Source organism: Xyrauchen texanus, chromosome 10 (genome assembly GCF_025860055.1).
Source record: "Xyrauchen texanus isolate HMW12.3.18 chromosome 10, RBS_HiC_50CHRs, whole genome shotgun sequence".
Classification (NCBI taxonomy): domain Eukaryota; kingdom Metazoa; phylum Chordata; class Actinopteri; order Cypriniformes; family Catostomidae; genus Xyrauchen; species Xyrauchen texanus.
Window position 1 is genome coordinate 36,929,435 of NC_068285.1, and position 14,715 is coordinate 36,944,149.

At 38.9% G+C, this 14,715-nt stretch overlaps 1 protein-coding gene across 1 annotated transcript; it reads left to right on the plus strand.

The window, feature by feature from the left end:
* Window positions 1–126: 126 nt before the first annotated feature.
* LOC127651045 (ubiquitin-conjugating enzyme E2Q-like protein 1) lies at window positions 127–14,144 on the plus strand. Its single transcript, XM_052136749.1, has 3 exons — window positions 127–382; window positions 564–1,389; window positions 9,590–14,144. Exons 2-3 carry the CDS (start codon window positions 682–684, stop codon window positions 9,719–9,721), a joined length of 840 nt encoding a protein of 279 aa, XP_051992709.1. The 5' UTR covers window positions 127–382; window positions 564–681; the 3' UTR covers window positions 9,722–14,144.
* The last annotated feature ends 571 nt before the right edge of the window (window positions 14,145–14,715 follow it).

Sequence of the window (14,715 nt, forward strand, 5' to 3'; positions counted from 1 at the left end):
ATGAGCTGTACTGCGGTTGGACAATTGAGATGTCAATTAAGCACCAGGCAAACAGTGATGAGTTGAAGGGCGGGACTTGACGGAATACGAGTGGGAAGAAAAATCAAAGCGTGCAAGACAGTCGATTACTCATTCTGTACAGGTACAGCGGAAGCCAACCTACTGAGGTGCTCCGCTCCTGCTATTCTTCAGTGTGTGCGTGCGCACCCTTCGTGCCAGATCATCAGATCGGTTTATTGCAAGCAACATTATCGTGCCTCTTGCAGCAGCTGCGGTTGCATCAAAGGCTTTGCCTCATTGGGAATTACAGGAATAGACTGACGTGCACCATCTTATCGTCAGATGTTTTTGACGATCGGCTGCAAGCAAACGGTTCGTCGGGGTAAGTCGGTGGAGGAATAGTATGCATGAATTATATGATTACATATCATAGGGTTTTAACACTGTATGTGTGAACTGTAGCCAATCGCTGTCTGTCTGCAGTCATCTGAGGGTGTCTTGCACGAAATCGGCAGTCTGTGATACTGAATGCATGGTAATAAATGATTGCTCTTGTGTTCCAGTGCGCTCGTGAGGGGAAATGATGCATTAAGGACGGGCTGCTTTAAGGTCTTATCTTTCGAGCTCCATCGCATCCATCTCGATCAGGAGAGTTGTACATATTTGAGCAGCAAAACAATAATGGCTACTCTTTTGCGAAAAATCGGGCTAATTCGTCTGCACGACCGAGACACGGAGGACCCGAAGCATCACCACCAGGGCTCATTGAAAGGGACTAAAGGGAACCAGAAAAATAACATCACGAAGCACTGCAACACCAGCAACGAGACCAACAACATCCTTAGTACGCCAGAAATCAAAGCCAAGCGCTTCGACGTGTCCGGGAAGGACAAGCCAGTCGTCAAACAGGACAAACCGAGCAAGGACACGAAGGAGAAACAGCAAACGGGGGGTAGCAAATCGACGAGCGCGTCAGTGGTGCCTCCGCTGGCGGCGACCCGACTGCACTGCACCCAGGTGCGGACGCGGAGACTGATGAAGGAGCTGCAGGACATCCGGCGGCTCGGCGATAACTTTATTACGGTGGAGCTGGCGGACGATAACCTGTTTGACTGGAACGTCAAGCTGCACCAGGTGGACAAGGACTCCGCGCTGTGGCAGGACATGAAGGAGACCAACACCGAGTTCATACTGCTGAACGTCACCTTCCCCGACAATTTCCCCTTCTCTCCGCCGTTCATGCGCGTGCTCACGCCGCGGCTGGAGAACGGATACGTGCTGGACGGCGGCGCGATCTGCATGGAGTTATTAACGCCCCGCGGCTGGTCGAGCGCGTATACCGTCGAGGCCGTGATGAGGCAGTTCGCTGCCAGTCTGGTGAAAGGACAGGTGAGGATGGGTTGCGCCATACCAGCATTGTTTTTTTTTTTACATAGTGTTTCTTGACGCCATCCTCCATTTTTTACCCTCGCACAGGTGATTTTTACATCGAAAATCATGTGATGCTCACCCAATATCCATCAACATCAATACAGAGTCCATATAATGGCGCTCATGTTACATGTATTGCATGTGTGTGTAATTGCATAGCAATAACTATGTAATTACAAGCTAGATACGTGAACACATGCAAAATTACGATACAGTGCATTAGAATGTTTGTCGTGTTACTGTTTCAATGCTGCTTTCAAATGGAACATTCTAAAGTAGGGTTCTTTAGTTCCTTTATCTATTGCAATAGTTCAATTTAGAACCAAATGCATGCTTTTTGCTAAAATGGATCTTTGAGTTAGTCTTTAAAGGAATAGTTCACCCCCAAAAAAGCTAATTCTATCGCCTTTATGACACCTTTCAAACTCGTTTGACTTTCTTCTGCATAACACAAATGGAGATGTATTAAATGGGATATAAGGTGTTTTTACTATGCAAGTCAATGGAGACCAACTCTTTCAAGCTCCATTACTGTAATCCTTAAAACTCCAGTGGTTTAATTTAATGATGTCTGAAGTGGTATGGGTGAGAAACAGACCAAATGCAACTCCTTTTTCACTATAAATCTTGACATCTGCAGTCTAATCATGATTTGAAGCTTGATTGCGCGTGGAAGTGTAATGAAAGGAGTTGCAGCATTTCAGTCTGTTTCTCACCCAAAACCGATCGTATCGCTTAAGACGTGGATTAAACTTTTTTTAGTTGAATGCATTACCGTTATGCTCCCTTTATACCCTTTTTGAAGCTTGGGAGGGTTGGACCCCATTGACTTGCACTGTATGGATATAAACACATTACACAGTACCTCCATCAAAAAGTCTTAATTTGTATTTTGCAGATGAAAGAAAGTCATACGTGTGTAAGTGTGAGTAAATGATGAGAGAATTGTCTTTTTGGGTGAACTATCCATTTAAAGTTATTTGCACCTGCAATACCCAAATTGGGTTCTTTGTGGAACATTTAAGAGGCTATTTAGCACCAGAAATGATGCTGCTATTATTACTAGCCAAAGAAACTTTATCTGGTGCTATTTATAACCATTTTGTCTTATGGGTGTACTGCAGCCTGGATCTAGACTAGTAATGTGATTAGATGAGCTCCAAAGATAGATCACATTGGTCATTAGTGTGGTTCTAAGGATGATTGCAAAGATCAGTGTGGGGATCATGGAAATGGATGAGAATCCTGCTGTTTTAAATTTAAGAGAAATGGTCTGTTCATCTTACCTTACTTCAACATGTCAAGAGCTCTTAAAAGCCTAATTCATGATGAGTCTGAGCCAGCAGTGTCTAGATAACCATTTTTCCTCAAATGCCCCAGAGCACTCAAGGGTAATTACCATTTTAGCTGCTGCTGACACAACAGTCCCCCAATTAATATGCAGCTATTGTATGATAAAAGGACATGACAGGCCACATTTCATCCTTTACTGCAGAGCATTCAGGGTTTATAGTCTTTGGATTTAATACGTTTTAAATTCAACAAACCATGTGCTAGTTAATTGTCTTCAAAAAGCTTCTTGTCAGAGACGTGCTTTGACATTTATTTGAATTCTATCGAATGTTCTTTATTCTTGAAATGCTTGGGTTGTGGAAATTGTATCTGCAGAGCTGGTTCTCACAGGCTTTCCTATGTGTTCATTAAGTAGCACTGCAATGGAAATGTACTTTGTTATTCCTAAATGCAATATAACATCAATAACAAAGCTGGAAAGCTTTACTTGATATAATCCTACATCAAAACTAAGGACTATTGATTTCATTAGGCTAGAGCAGGGGTTTTCAACCTTTACAGAACCAGGGACCCTCCACCCAGACTCTAAGCCAACCCAGGAACCACCAATAATAATAATATAATAATATTAAAACTAGATTTTCAAAGTAATATTTTATAATAACTTTCATCTCACAGATAGACACCTCATCTATCTGTCTGTCCCTCCATCTGTCCATCCATCCATCTCAGTTAAATAGTTTTTTATTCATTTGTTTGGGGCTCCTACGATAGGATGTTGATTATAAGTCTTCTTTATTCAGTCCTACTTGGCTTAAGTGATCAAAATATTCTTGATTTGCCTTGCATTGCATCAATAGACAACTTCCTCTTTGTCATGAGACCATAGGCATGTCATCATGAATCACAAGTGGCTGTACGCTTCATGTGATGCTATGATGCACTGTTTACCCTTATCTGGCACATGTTGGTTACATAATCCCAGCCTCCTGTGCTATCCCAGTGTGCACAGAGGCCAAGCGCGGCCATTGACTGATCTCTATTCACAGGATTACCCATCAGGCACTTCACACGGGTACTGTGTTGCATTCGATACTCACTAAACCAAAATAGCGTAGTCGAGCTTCGCTGATGCCTTTAGCGTGCTGCAGGCAAAATCCTGATGCGAATAACATGGATTAACATTGACACAACTCCCCGTGCATTCCCGCATCCACCGAAGCATCTCATGCGTGAGAGAAGCGATTTCCAAGAGAGACTGCAAACACAATAAAGATTAAATAAGGCTCAATTGGTTCCTTTTAATCCAAAAATCACAGGCTTTCTAAGGGGATAGGGCAGGCTCTTCTCGATTGAGCTCACACTGTTACTTCTGGGCCATTAGACCTCAGTCTGACTGATAGAGCCTGTGGGAAGAGAGGGCTATTTCCGTCTCCCTGTCCCTGCTGTCTTACATCAGCACTGGCATTAGATCGACCCCTGTCCTGGGGCATCTAGAACCACATTCTTTTTGCTCACTTAGTGGATGCTGCAGTCTATCACATTTGTTTATCCATGTGGTATAGTAATGCATTTCATGCAGAATCAGATCCTTCAAAACAGTGCATGAATTAATCCAGTAATCGTTAACACTGCAAAATGCACATGAGGACTCCAAATAATATGTGCATATAGCCTATTGTTTGAATATAATTAAAATTAAAACACTAAGGAATTACATGTATTGGCATTTTCCTCTTAAAATATTCTTAGTTTTATGTATTTTAAAGCATTTAGACTGTTTAATTCATCGACAATCAATAAGCTTAATCGATCAAATTATTAAGAACAATTAATAGATTATCGGTTAATCATTAACATCCCTATATACTTAATTTGACACTTTGTGAATACACAGGTGTGATATGAGATACAGGACTGTTTGTCTTCAGAAGTTTAGACCCATGAAAATGTTTTTATATTCCATTAGACTTCAGTTATACAATTGCAGGTATTTCCTCACACATGTGCTCTTGACATGCACATCAACTTTTGTTGTTTCTACGTTCGTATTAGGGCTAGGCAGTATGCCAAATATATGTTCACGATATAAAAACGAAACAAAAAAGCAATTAAAATAGTGGTCAAAAACTTCATATTTAACCACCTCACATTTGTTGTCAAGCAAGTATACAGCTACAAAAACAGGTGGAAAATGACTGATACAAATTAAGATATAAAGAAAATTGTAAATGTAAACATAATAATAAGGATAATTGAAATATAATACATTTTGGGTTCAAGGTGTTTTTGTATTATTTTATTTTTTGTGAACCTGCAGAGTTGGGTTCACAATGCATGTTAAGCTGGAACTGTTCTGCGGAAATAAAACGTAACCCTGAGCACCTCCTGAGAATGTCTTAGGTAATTTGTAGCATTGTCATAGATGACTCTATTGTAGCAAACTGTTCTGACTGTTCAGATGACTGAAATAGAGAAATCTTTACATGTGTGTGTTCATTCCTCTAAACAAACTGCGAATCATACACACGCATCAATGGCTTTTCTGTCGTCTGTTCTTAAATATATAATAAAGTGTGTTTCTTCAAGCACGTGTCTTTGTCATCTCTTGTAATGTGTCAAGATATCTTTCAGGTCACCCACCACTGCACATGAACTCACGACTCGCAGGTGCTAATTTTAAACCCTGGGCTACTAAAATTTTTGGCAACTTCCAAACTCCATGGTTTTGTCATTTCCTGATATCGTTGAACATTGTCTGTCAATGAGCGTCAATATCGATATTGGAATATTTGTCAGATATCGTCGATATCCAAATACATCGTCCTTTCGCCCAGCCCTACTGCTCAACTATGAGTGATGCCACCTTGAGGACCTGCTAATAAGTGCAAATAATTCCAGGCCCATGCGAATACTGCATGTTCAGAGTATGCATGGTTAGAAACATCGGGTCACACGCGTTCAATGCTCGAGCACTCTGCTGATGACGAAATTTGCATCACTCGCCCTGTACGCAGGCGCATAGCGTTCACGACTGACTGAAGTATTCTTTGGGCTTTATATGTCAACGCCTCCCCAACAACCACTTGGCCTTATTCTGATATGTAATGCCCACTTTTCATGATCCAATAAATTCCTGATTGATACCCTATCCTCATTGTACACTTTTTAACTCCAAAATTCAAAGGTCACAGAAGTTAAATTGATCCTTTGTCTGCAATCTTTAACAAATTCTTTCATGAACATAGGTCCTCTGAAGGAGAACAGACATATCCTCACATTAGCAAAGAACATTGACATCTCTTATTATACTTTTAAATTATCCCTTTAGAGGAAAAATATCTTAATATGGAAGAACTGCATGTTTTTACTGTGGGCAGCAGCAGTCCGGGAAACCACAACATCCCTTCTGTTCTCATTATGCTTTAGCGGTGATCAAAATGGCTTAACCTGGTGTTAAGATGCTTGTGAAGCTTGTTTAAACAATTCAGCTGGAGGTTTTATCAAGTACAGCCTCTTGATTTGTCTTCAAAGCTCAGGGCAGTCTTTGAAATTGTAAATAGAAAAGTCTTTGAAAGTGGTTCACACCCTGTGAACATTTCATCACACCCAAATCAGTCATTCACATGTCTGCATGTCAGATACATAATATAAGAAAAGACCTGGAATAACCCGAAAAACCAGGTGCGTAAACCTACGTTTACGTAACACCTACACTCTTATTTTTCTCCCTGCTTGATCCTCATACATATCAGTTAATTTTGAAAGAGACTCTTTTCTTTGAGTCTTTATAGCAAACCTGTACCTAGGCACAAATGTACTGTAAGTCAAGTCAATTTTGTTTGTGTAGTGCTTTTCACAACACACATAGTTTCAAAGCAGCTTGTAAGCTCAATATTTGAGAGACTTACAGTTTATAAAGTTAGTGTTAAAGGCGAAGTGTGTAATTTATTTGCTGCTAGCGGCTACAAATGTAATTGCAAACATAATTTGTAAACATGTTCCTCAAACTATGCCTACCACCCATTTCATACCAAAGCCCCAACCCCCTCTTCCATTGTTTTGACAAACAGAAAGTCCCAACCCAAACTCAAACCACTGGTTTAGGACAAAATGAACATGTCCAACAGCTAAAAAAACAGAGCAATATTATGATAGTAGCTTCACAGAACCACATTCAGAACGTTATACATTTGCAGTTATATTGGAGCAACAGCAGGTTTTTGCAAAGTTAAGCTGCTCAGTGCGTTATCAAATATTTGAAAGAATAAGCGTGCTACAATCAGTTTGCCTAGATCATCTATTTAAAAATTTGACAGGTATGATTTCAGTCAGACTGAAGCGTTTACGTGACTTTAACAAGAAGAATTACGTTTTTTAATCTACAAGAAATCAAATTTTTAAAGTGCATGGAAATGTACTGAGTGTTTACACACTGCCAGAATGTCAACCTATGAATGGCTTACTTGTAGACAGTCGGCGTATATGTCATCGATAAGACTCCAGCTGTTAAATTAATGTCTTCTAAAGTGATACGATCTCTTTTGGTGCTAAAAAGATAGATATTTAAGTACTTTTAACTCTAAATCATCACTTCTTTTCAGCTTCACCAGAGGGCATAGTTCAAGCGGTCTCTCGTGGACTTATTCGCGTTGCCATGATACAGACGTAATCTCATGCACTCGGTTGAGACATCCAGGATAAGCACACAAACGCACCTCTGTTAATAAAGAAACAGATAAATACAGATCTAAACCAAAATCAACCAAGCTACTGTACAGTGTTCCTCCTTCTCACTTGTAAACAGCGCTGCTCTTCCAGGTGATGCGTGTGAGTCAGTTCTCATCTGTTTCAAATGCCAATGCGATTACGTCACATGTGTGTACCACTGCAGAATGGAAGCATGATTTAGAGTTTAAAAAAAGTACTTAAATATTTATCTTTTTCACACCAAAGATTGTGTTTTTGCTGACTATGTGATTTTTGGTGCTTCAAAAATCGGCTCATCATGCACTTGCATTTTAAGGACCTACTGAGCTAAGATATTTTTCTAATTTTCTTCAAATATGTTCTGATGAAGAAAGAACATCGTACACACATGGGATATCATTAGTTTGAGTAAATAATAAGAGAATTGAAATTTTTGGTTGAACTATACCTTTAAATGTGCACTCAGTCATTTTCCTCATTAAAAGATTGACTCCTTAAGAGTTTAATTGTCATTTTGAAACATGTATAAAATCATGACTACTCACATGAGAAGAGGACTGTAACCTTATAAAAGATGTCTTATTCTACATGGAGAGGGTCCGCTTGTGGGGGCTGCAATTTTAGCATCACATGACCATCTGAATACTACTCACTTAATCTAAGTAACTGTCTTTTATTGGACACTTTCACTCTTGGATTAAATTAATCATGGCTGATTGTGAATATTACATTTCTACAGTGGCATCTGTAACTGAAAACTATTGATTTTGAATGATGCAGCATCCACACCAGTAGGATGACACATGCAAAAAGTTACTGTGTGCATGTGTAATATTGAAAAATTACAAACTTCACCTTTAAATTGTTTGCCCTATATTATATTTGAAATGTAAATGTAATTTCCAAAAGTGGATGCCCCAGTCCCTTTAATCCAAATGTAATTTCCTTCTTGGAACTTGGAAGACACCACACGCTACATTGTGAATCTGGAGCCAAGAGTACATTGGAAAAATTATGCTTTGCATCTTCACTTTCAGTCTCTTGAAATGTAAAGGACGTGTATTGATTGTGATTTTTTTATTGTCAGTTTGTAGAAGTTATCTCTGCATGCTAGCTTTGAGTCATTCAGGCTGAACAAAATATTTAAATGTGCTCAGACTTGATCAGACTTAGGAATCATTTGCAAGTGTCCGCAACTGAATTAATCTTTTAATATTTCTAATCTGTTAATATTTAGTCTTGCTAAGCCAGACCTTTGACCATTAGCATGAAGTCTGGTCCTTTTTCCATACTGGGCCCATTTGCTTCGGCGTGTGATTGTTTATAGTTTCCACCTTATTCCTGACTGTCTTACTAGGGAAATGGTATGAACGTCCACTGGACGTCGTTCTGTAGCATTTGCTAATGTAGGCAGCTGTCATTTAGACCCCGTTTTCAGCTGGTATTAGGATGTGATTCGGATGAAATCGATGACAAGTGATCAGCACTATATACACGTGTAAATGGCTAAATCAAGACTGTCATGAACAAACTGTTCATGACTCTGGTGTAACATGGCTTTAAAAGGAAATAACTGTCCGCTCTGAAAAATAGCATACAAATACATGTATGAGATCTTTACGGATGTTTCAGTGTCTTTGTGTGCACTGACGTACAGTAGATGAAATTTCAGAAAAAAATGAATGAACGTACGAACTGTGTTCACTTCTTAGCGGGGTGTAGGAATAAGGTGGATAAAAGGACTTACATATTGATCTGTTTCTTTCCACAAAGGTATCTTTACTTTTACATAAGTATGACAGTTGCATACTTTATATAAATCTGCATGTAAAACAATAAATCACAGTTTGCTTTTTTACATGACATTTAGGACCAGGTAAAAATAAACTACACATGACAGTCAATAGCTGATACTCTGATCTGTCTAATAAACAATTGCATATTGAATGTCAAAATTTACCCCAAAGAAAAATGCACATAAAATCAAGATTTTCAAGGAAAAAAAAGAAAATACATCATCAATGTCAATACTGCCCTCTCCACCATGCCTTTGAAATTGAGCTCATTGAATTCAGTGTAGAATTTGAATTATTAACATTTACAGTTTGACAGATGATTGAAAGATTGATATCCAAACGTTGTGATTTCTTTTTAGGGTCGCATCTGCAGGAAAGCAGGCAAGTCAAAGAAGGCCTTTAGTCGCAAGGAAGCCGAGGCTACCTTCAAGAGTCTTGTGAAGACCCATGAGAAGTACGGCTGGGTTTCCCCTCCCGTGTCTGATGGCTGACGTCAGTGTCTTCGACCTAGTGATCCTGACATAGCTTTTTCAGTTGGGTTTTTCTTTGTTCTTCATCATCAAACTTAACTATGAAAAAAGGCTTCTGCATCAAATTTGACAAATCTTCATCAATGTGGCACTTTCACTATCCCATCCACTCAATCCTGTTTCACTCTTCATCGAGGTGCCATGGACTGGACACTGACTGTGACATTACAATTACTCATGAGTGGGCATCATTACAGCTACATACAGCAAAGGACTTTGGATATGAATGAGGCTCTAAACTTAGTTAAATGTGAACCAACAAACCACAACCTTACTGTATTTCCCTTTCTATCTGTCTGTGTGCCCCTCCATCACTCTCTTTCTTTTTATTGGCTGACAATGCATTGCACTGAACAGCATCAGACTTGCCCCATTTACATGCAAATGACTTTGTTAATACTTAATAGATAGGCAGATCATTACACTACATTTGAGGTAAATTTTTTCTTGTTTCCTCCTCATTGGCTGTGCTGTTTTTCACGGTTGGATGCAAAATGATGATTGTAATTTATGTAGAGCTGCTCTATTCATTCTCTCTCTCTTTCTCTCTATTCCACTTTGTGCGTGGCAAAATTTAGACATCACTGTGTTGCGTAAATGGTCATTGATTTCAAATGGAGAAAATATACTCTTGTTGCTTACACAGAGGCCTAGTAATAATAATTAAAAAAAGTATTTAAAAAAAATGTCTTACCTCTGTAGGTCATTATATCATTTTTTTTTTTTTTTGGAGAATACCAAAATCCCTTAAAGAAATTGTTAACCCAAAAATGAAAATTTCATTATAACTTACTAACCATCATGTATTTTGAAACCCAGATGGCTTTCTTTTTTCTGTGCAACACAGAATGTGTTATTTATAGCTGAATGCCCAAGACGCTGTTTTCCATACAATGAAAGTGAATGGTGACAATGGCTGTCAAGCTAGATTTTCAGTGAATAATAACTTGAATTTCAGTCTGTTCCTCACACAAATCTATTGTATGTTTTCAGATGACTTGTAATATATTGCATGACTTATATGGACTATTTTTATGATGCTTTTATGGTGCTTTCTTTTTGGAGCTCGGCAACCCCTAGTCACCATTCATTTTCATTGAATGGAAAAGAGCAGCTTGGACATTCTCTTAAACTTCTCTTTAGGTGTTCCACAGAAGAATTAAAGTTTGTAAAGACGTGAGGGTGTATAAATGACAGAAGTTAATTTTTTTGGTGAACTATCCCTTTAATTGTGATGATTTAGATAACCAGATGGCATTAACAAATGTCAATGTCCCAATGGGATTGTTGCATATTGGTGAACGAGAGGCATGTGTAGCATGTGACAGACATGGTGATGTTTGCACATGTGGTTTATGTGAGATCTTGGGTATCCATCATGGCATCTGTCCCCATGGAGTCCTATATATCAGAACAAAGCCGAGAAATGAGTAGACTGACCCCATGTTAACGCAACATAAGTATAGTAACTTGTAACTTGGCACTGTTACATGCAGATGCCCCAAAAACGATCAACATTAATTGTGCTGATTTTCTTGTGCTATTTTGACTCACAGTGGTACACTGTGTACTTGGTATCACTGCTGTCAATAAGAGCCAGTGAAGAAGGACAGAAGAAGGGAGAGAGGGAGATGCTGAGTGGGCGACTCCTTTGTTCAGTAGCCTTGTGGATGAGGGGGGCTTGTTTAGTTGACTGATTGATGCTCTGAAAGAGCCACAGCTCGATGCCTTGATGTTTATTGACTTCTTCAAATGTCAGTGGGAAGCCAGAATGTCACAAGACTCCATCTGAAGCGAGCATCGAAATGCTCTGTTTATTTAAGGCCCCACCCTACCAACGGCACTCTCCGCACAGTGTCTGAAATACAGTGTCTGAAATACTAATGACGTGTTGGTTTAAAAGGGAAGATCGTTTCTGTGTTGTAAACAAAATGTGTGCATATTGCGTGTATATATTACTCACCCTTATGTCGTTCCCAGCCCATTTGACAAATGTCTTTTTTTTTTCAGTAGATCACAAAAGAATAAATGTTGATGAATGTATTGGCCATTTTTTTTTTTTTCGATAATGAAGGTGAATGGTGGCTGGGGTTGTCAAGCTTCAGTCTTACAAAAAAACTCCTTAGAAGTATCACAAATGTAGTCCATATGACTTGTGCACTGTATTCCAAGTGTTCTGACTCCATACCATTGTTTTGTTTGAGGAAAAAACCTTAAAGGAAATTTCTGGGTTCAATTCAAGTTAAGCTCAATTGACAGCATTTGTCACAAAAAAGAATTTTTTGACTCATCCCTCCTTAAAAACAAAAATCTGGGTTACATTGAGGCACTTTCAGTACAATGTTCCAATTTTTGGAGGGTGTAAAGGCAGGCATGTGAATAACTTTATTAAAAGCAGCATTAATTCTTCTGTTAAACCTCAGAATCAGGGCTGGACTGGTAATCTGACATACCGGGTATTTTACCGGTGGGCCGACGCACTTTGGGGCCGATCAGGGGAGGACTGGCCATCGGGAGAAACGAGGGTTCAGGTGGGTTGGCCGCGAAATGTGCCGAATGGGCTGCGATAAGCTAAACTGAGCCACCGTGTTATGCAGAACGGACCACAAAATGGCACCACGATATGCAGAAAAGTAAAAACAATTCTTGTATTGAGCCCAGAATAGTTATTTAATTTAGGTCATTATTCATTGAAAATCATGATCTCTGATGTCAGAGGCCATTAAAATATGGCTTCTTAGATGCAGCAAGTAAGGTTTAATGTCAAAGGCATTGTGAATAATGCAAGTCATGTGACCAATTATAACACAGCTTGAATATGAATATGCAGAATTGTTGTCTTAGCTATCGTATGGCTTCAGAAGAATTGGAGTAATGCGCATGAGTCGTAAGGACAACTTTATAAGAAACTTTGATGGTGCTTTTTATCATTTTGGAGCTTGACAGCCTAGATTCACTATTTAATTTCATTATACGGAAAAGAGCGATCAGCAACATTTATTTTTTTGTGTTCTACTAAAGAAAGAAAGCCATTTGGGTTTGAACAACATCAGGGTGATTAAATAATGAAACCATTTTCATTTCTGGGTGAACTATTCCTTTAAAGTTAGACTTTGAAGTTGGGAAAAACACACATTTGCTTGTTATAATATGCTGATACATGTGATATACTGAAAATAGTCTTCTCCAGACATGGAAACAGCATGTGCCAAAAGTTTAATGTACGTTGTCACAATTTCCTTTTGTGTTTTCCTTTGTGTAACTGCTGCAGTCTCTGTAGAAACCCTCTGTTATCACTGAAGATTTCAAATGTCTCATGAGAAGCTGCTGATTAATATGGCATTTGAACAAACTTAAGGAAGATACAGATGTATAAATGATAAAACACAACAACTGCTGATGCCCTGAAGGAGGATGGAGGGAAACAACACTGAGGTTAATCCGTTATCAATGTATTATTTATTTATATCTAGTAGCTATTTGTGTTTATAATATTAAGGTTATCCAACAAAATGAATGGTTGTTAAGTAAAAAAAATTAAAAATACACATTAATCACCAGAGAACTTATACTTCGAACATAAATAATGTTCGATTCAATGCAGCGATTGTAAAAAAAAACAAAAACATGCATAAACCCTTATGGGTGGTTTATTGCGGATTTCTGTGTCTGGTTGCAGATGGTGTCTCTCATCAATACTGAAGTGCATTTGGTCTTCTCCACACTCTGTTTGGACATTGAGAAGTGGTTCTGTGTTTTCCTACTTAGCACAAGGAGATACTATACCAAGGACTTATTATAACCAGTCAAAAATGTCTCAAAATTGGATGTTTTGCGGTTTAAAGAGCATACTTTTGTGATAGAGTTTAGATCTGTAGTTTGCAGAAACTAACAGAGTTAATCGTCCAAACGAGTGAGATGATTCTGTTGTATTATATCTGCATGTGGTCTGTGATTGTTACCTAGCTAACTTGTTTTCCACAAAAAAGCAAGAAATATATGAAAAAGAACAGCAGACGCTTCTTTGTATTTTTTCTTTCTGTTTGTCCTGGTTTTCTTCATTAATGTCCTTAAATGTGTCCTTAAATTGTGTTCTTTGAATGTGTTTTAATTTATTCGTAGTTTGCCAAAATGACGATTTTGAAGCATGTTGCAGGCATTGTCACTGATGAAAAAAAAGAGAAAGCAAAATAAATGGAGAAAAAATATATATAAAATATGTACCTGAATTGAAAGGAGTCTGGTATATGTAGTGAACTCAGGCATTCACAGGGTGAAAGGTAAAACTACGAGACAATGTGTTTTCTGCCTAAACATAATGCCAGGATGTGGTCCAGAGCAAAACCAAACAGGAATGTGCAATAAAGGCTGTAGGCTGATTCCACCCAGCAGAACAATTTTGTGTTTGTCTTCCTTGCTATGAAGTCTCTCTGCAGTCGCTGAGGTTTGGGACACAAGGTTTTGTTCAGCATATTGGGTTCAAAGATATCAAATCACTCATGACAGTGAATAATGATACTAGCTTCTCATGAAGAACACCTTGATAAATTGTTTAACATTGGAAATCTAAAGTCTAAAACTAAGGTTTAAACCTATAATCCTTAAATGAGTGTTTTGTACAAACGTTTTGGTTGAAGATGTTACCACTGTTCCCTGATGGTGGGAACGAGACGTTGTTTCGATGTAGTGACACTAGGAGTTCGCTCTTGAGAGCCCCAATCACCTTTGCTTTATTCAGAAAAGGACCAATGAAAATTGGTGTGGAATTTGCATGCTGCTCTCCACCCTGGACATACAGGTATAAAAGGAGATGGCGAGCACCACTCATTCAGATTTGTGCTGAGGAGCCGAGAGAGTACCGGCCATGTCAGCAGTCAGTTCAGCGCCGTGGCAGGAGGGACACAACATCTTATTCCCTCCATCAGGGAACAGAGGTTACGTCTGTAACCAAGATG

Excerpts from the sequence above, each read along its gene's own strand:
- LOC127651045 (XM_052136749.1), top strand. The coding sequence starts at position 682 with ATGGCTACTCTTTTGCGAAAAATCGGGCTAATTCGTCTGCACGACCGA. Across the intron at positions 1,390-9,589 it reads CCAGTCTGGTGAAAGGACAG|GGTCGCATCTGCAGGAAAGC; the intron begins GTGAGGATGGGT and ends ATTTCTTTTTAG.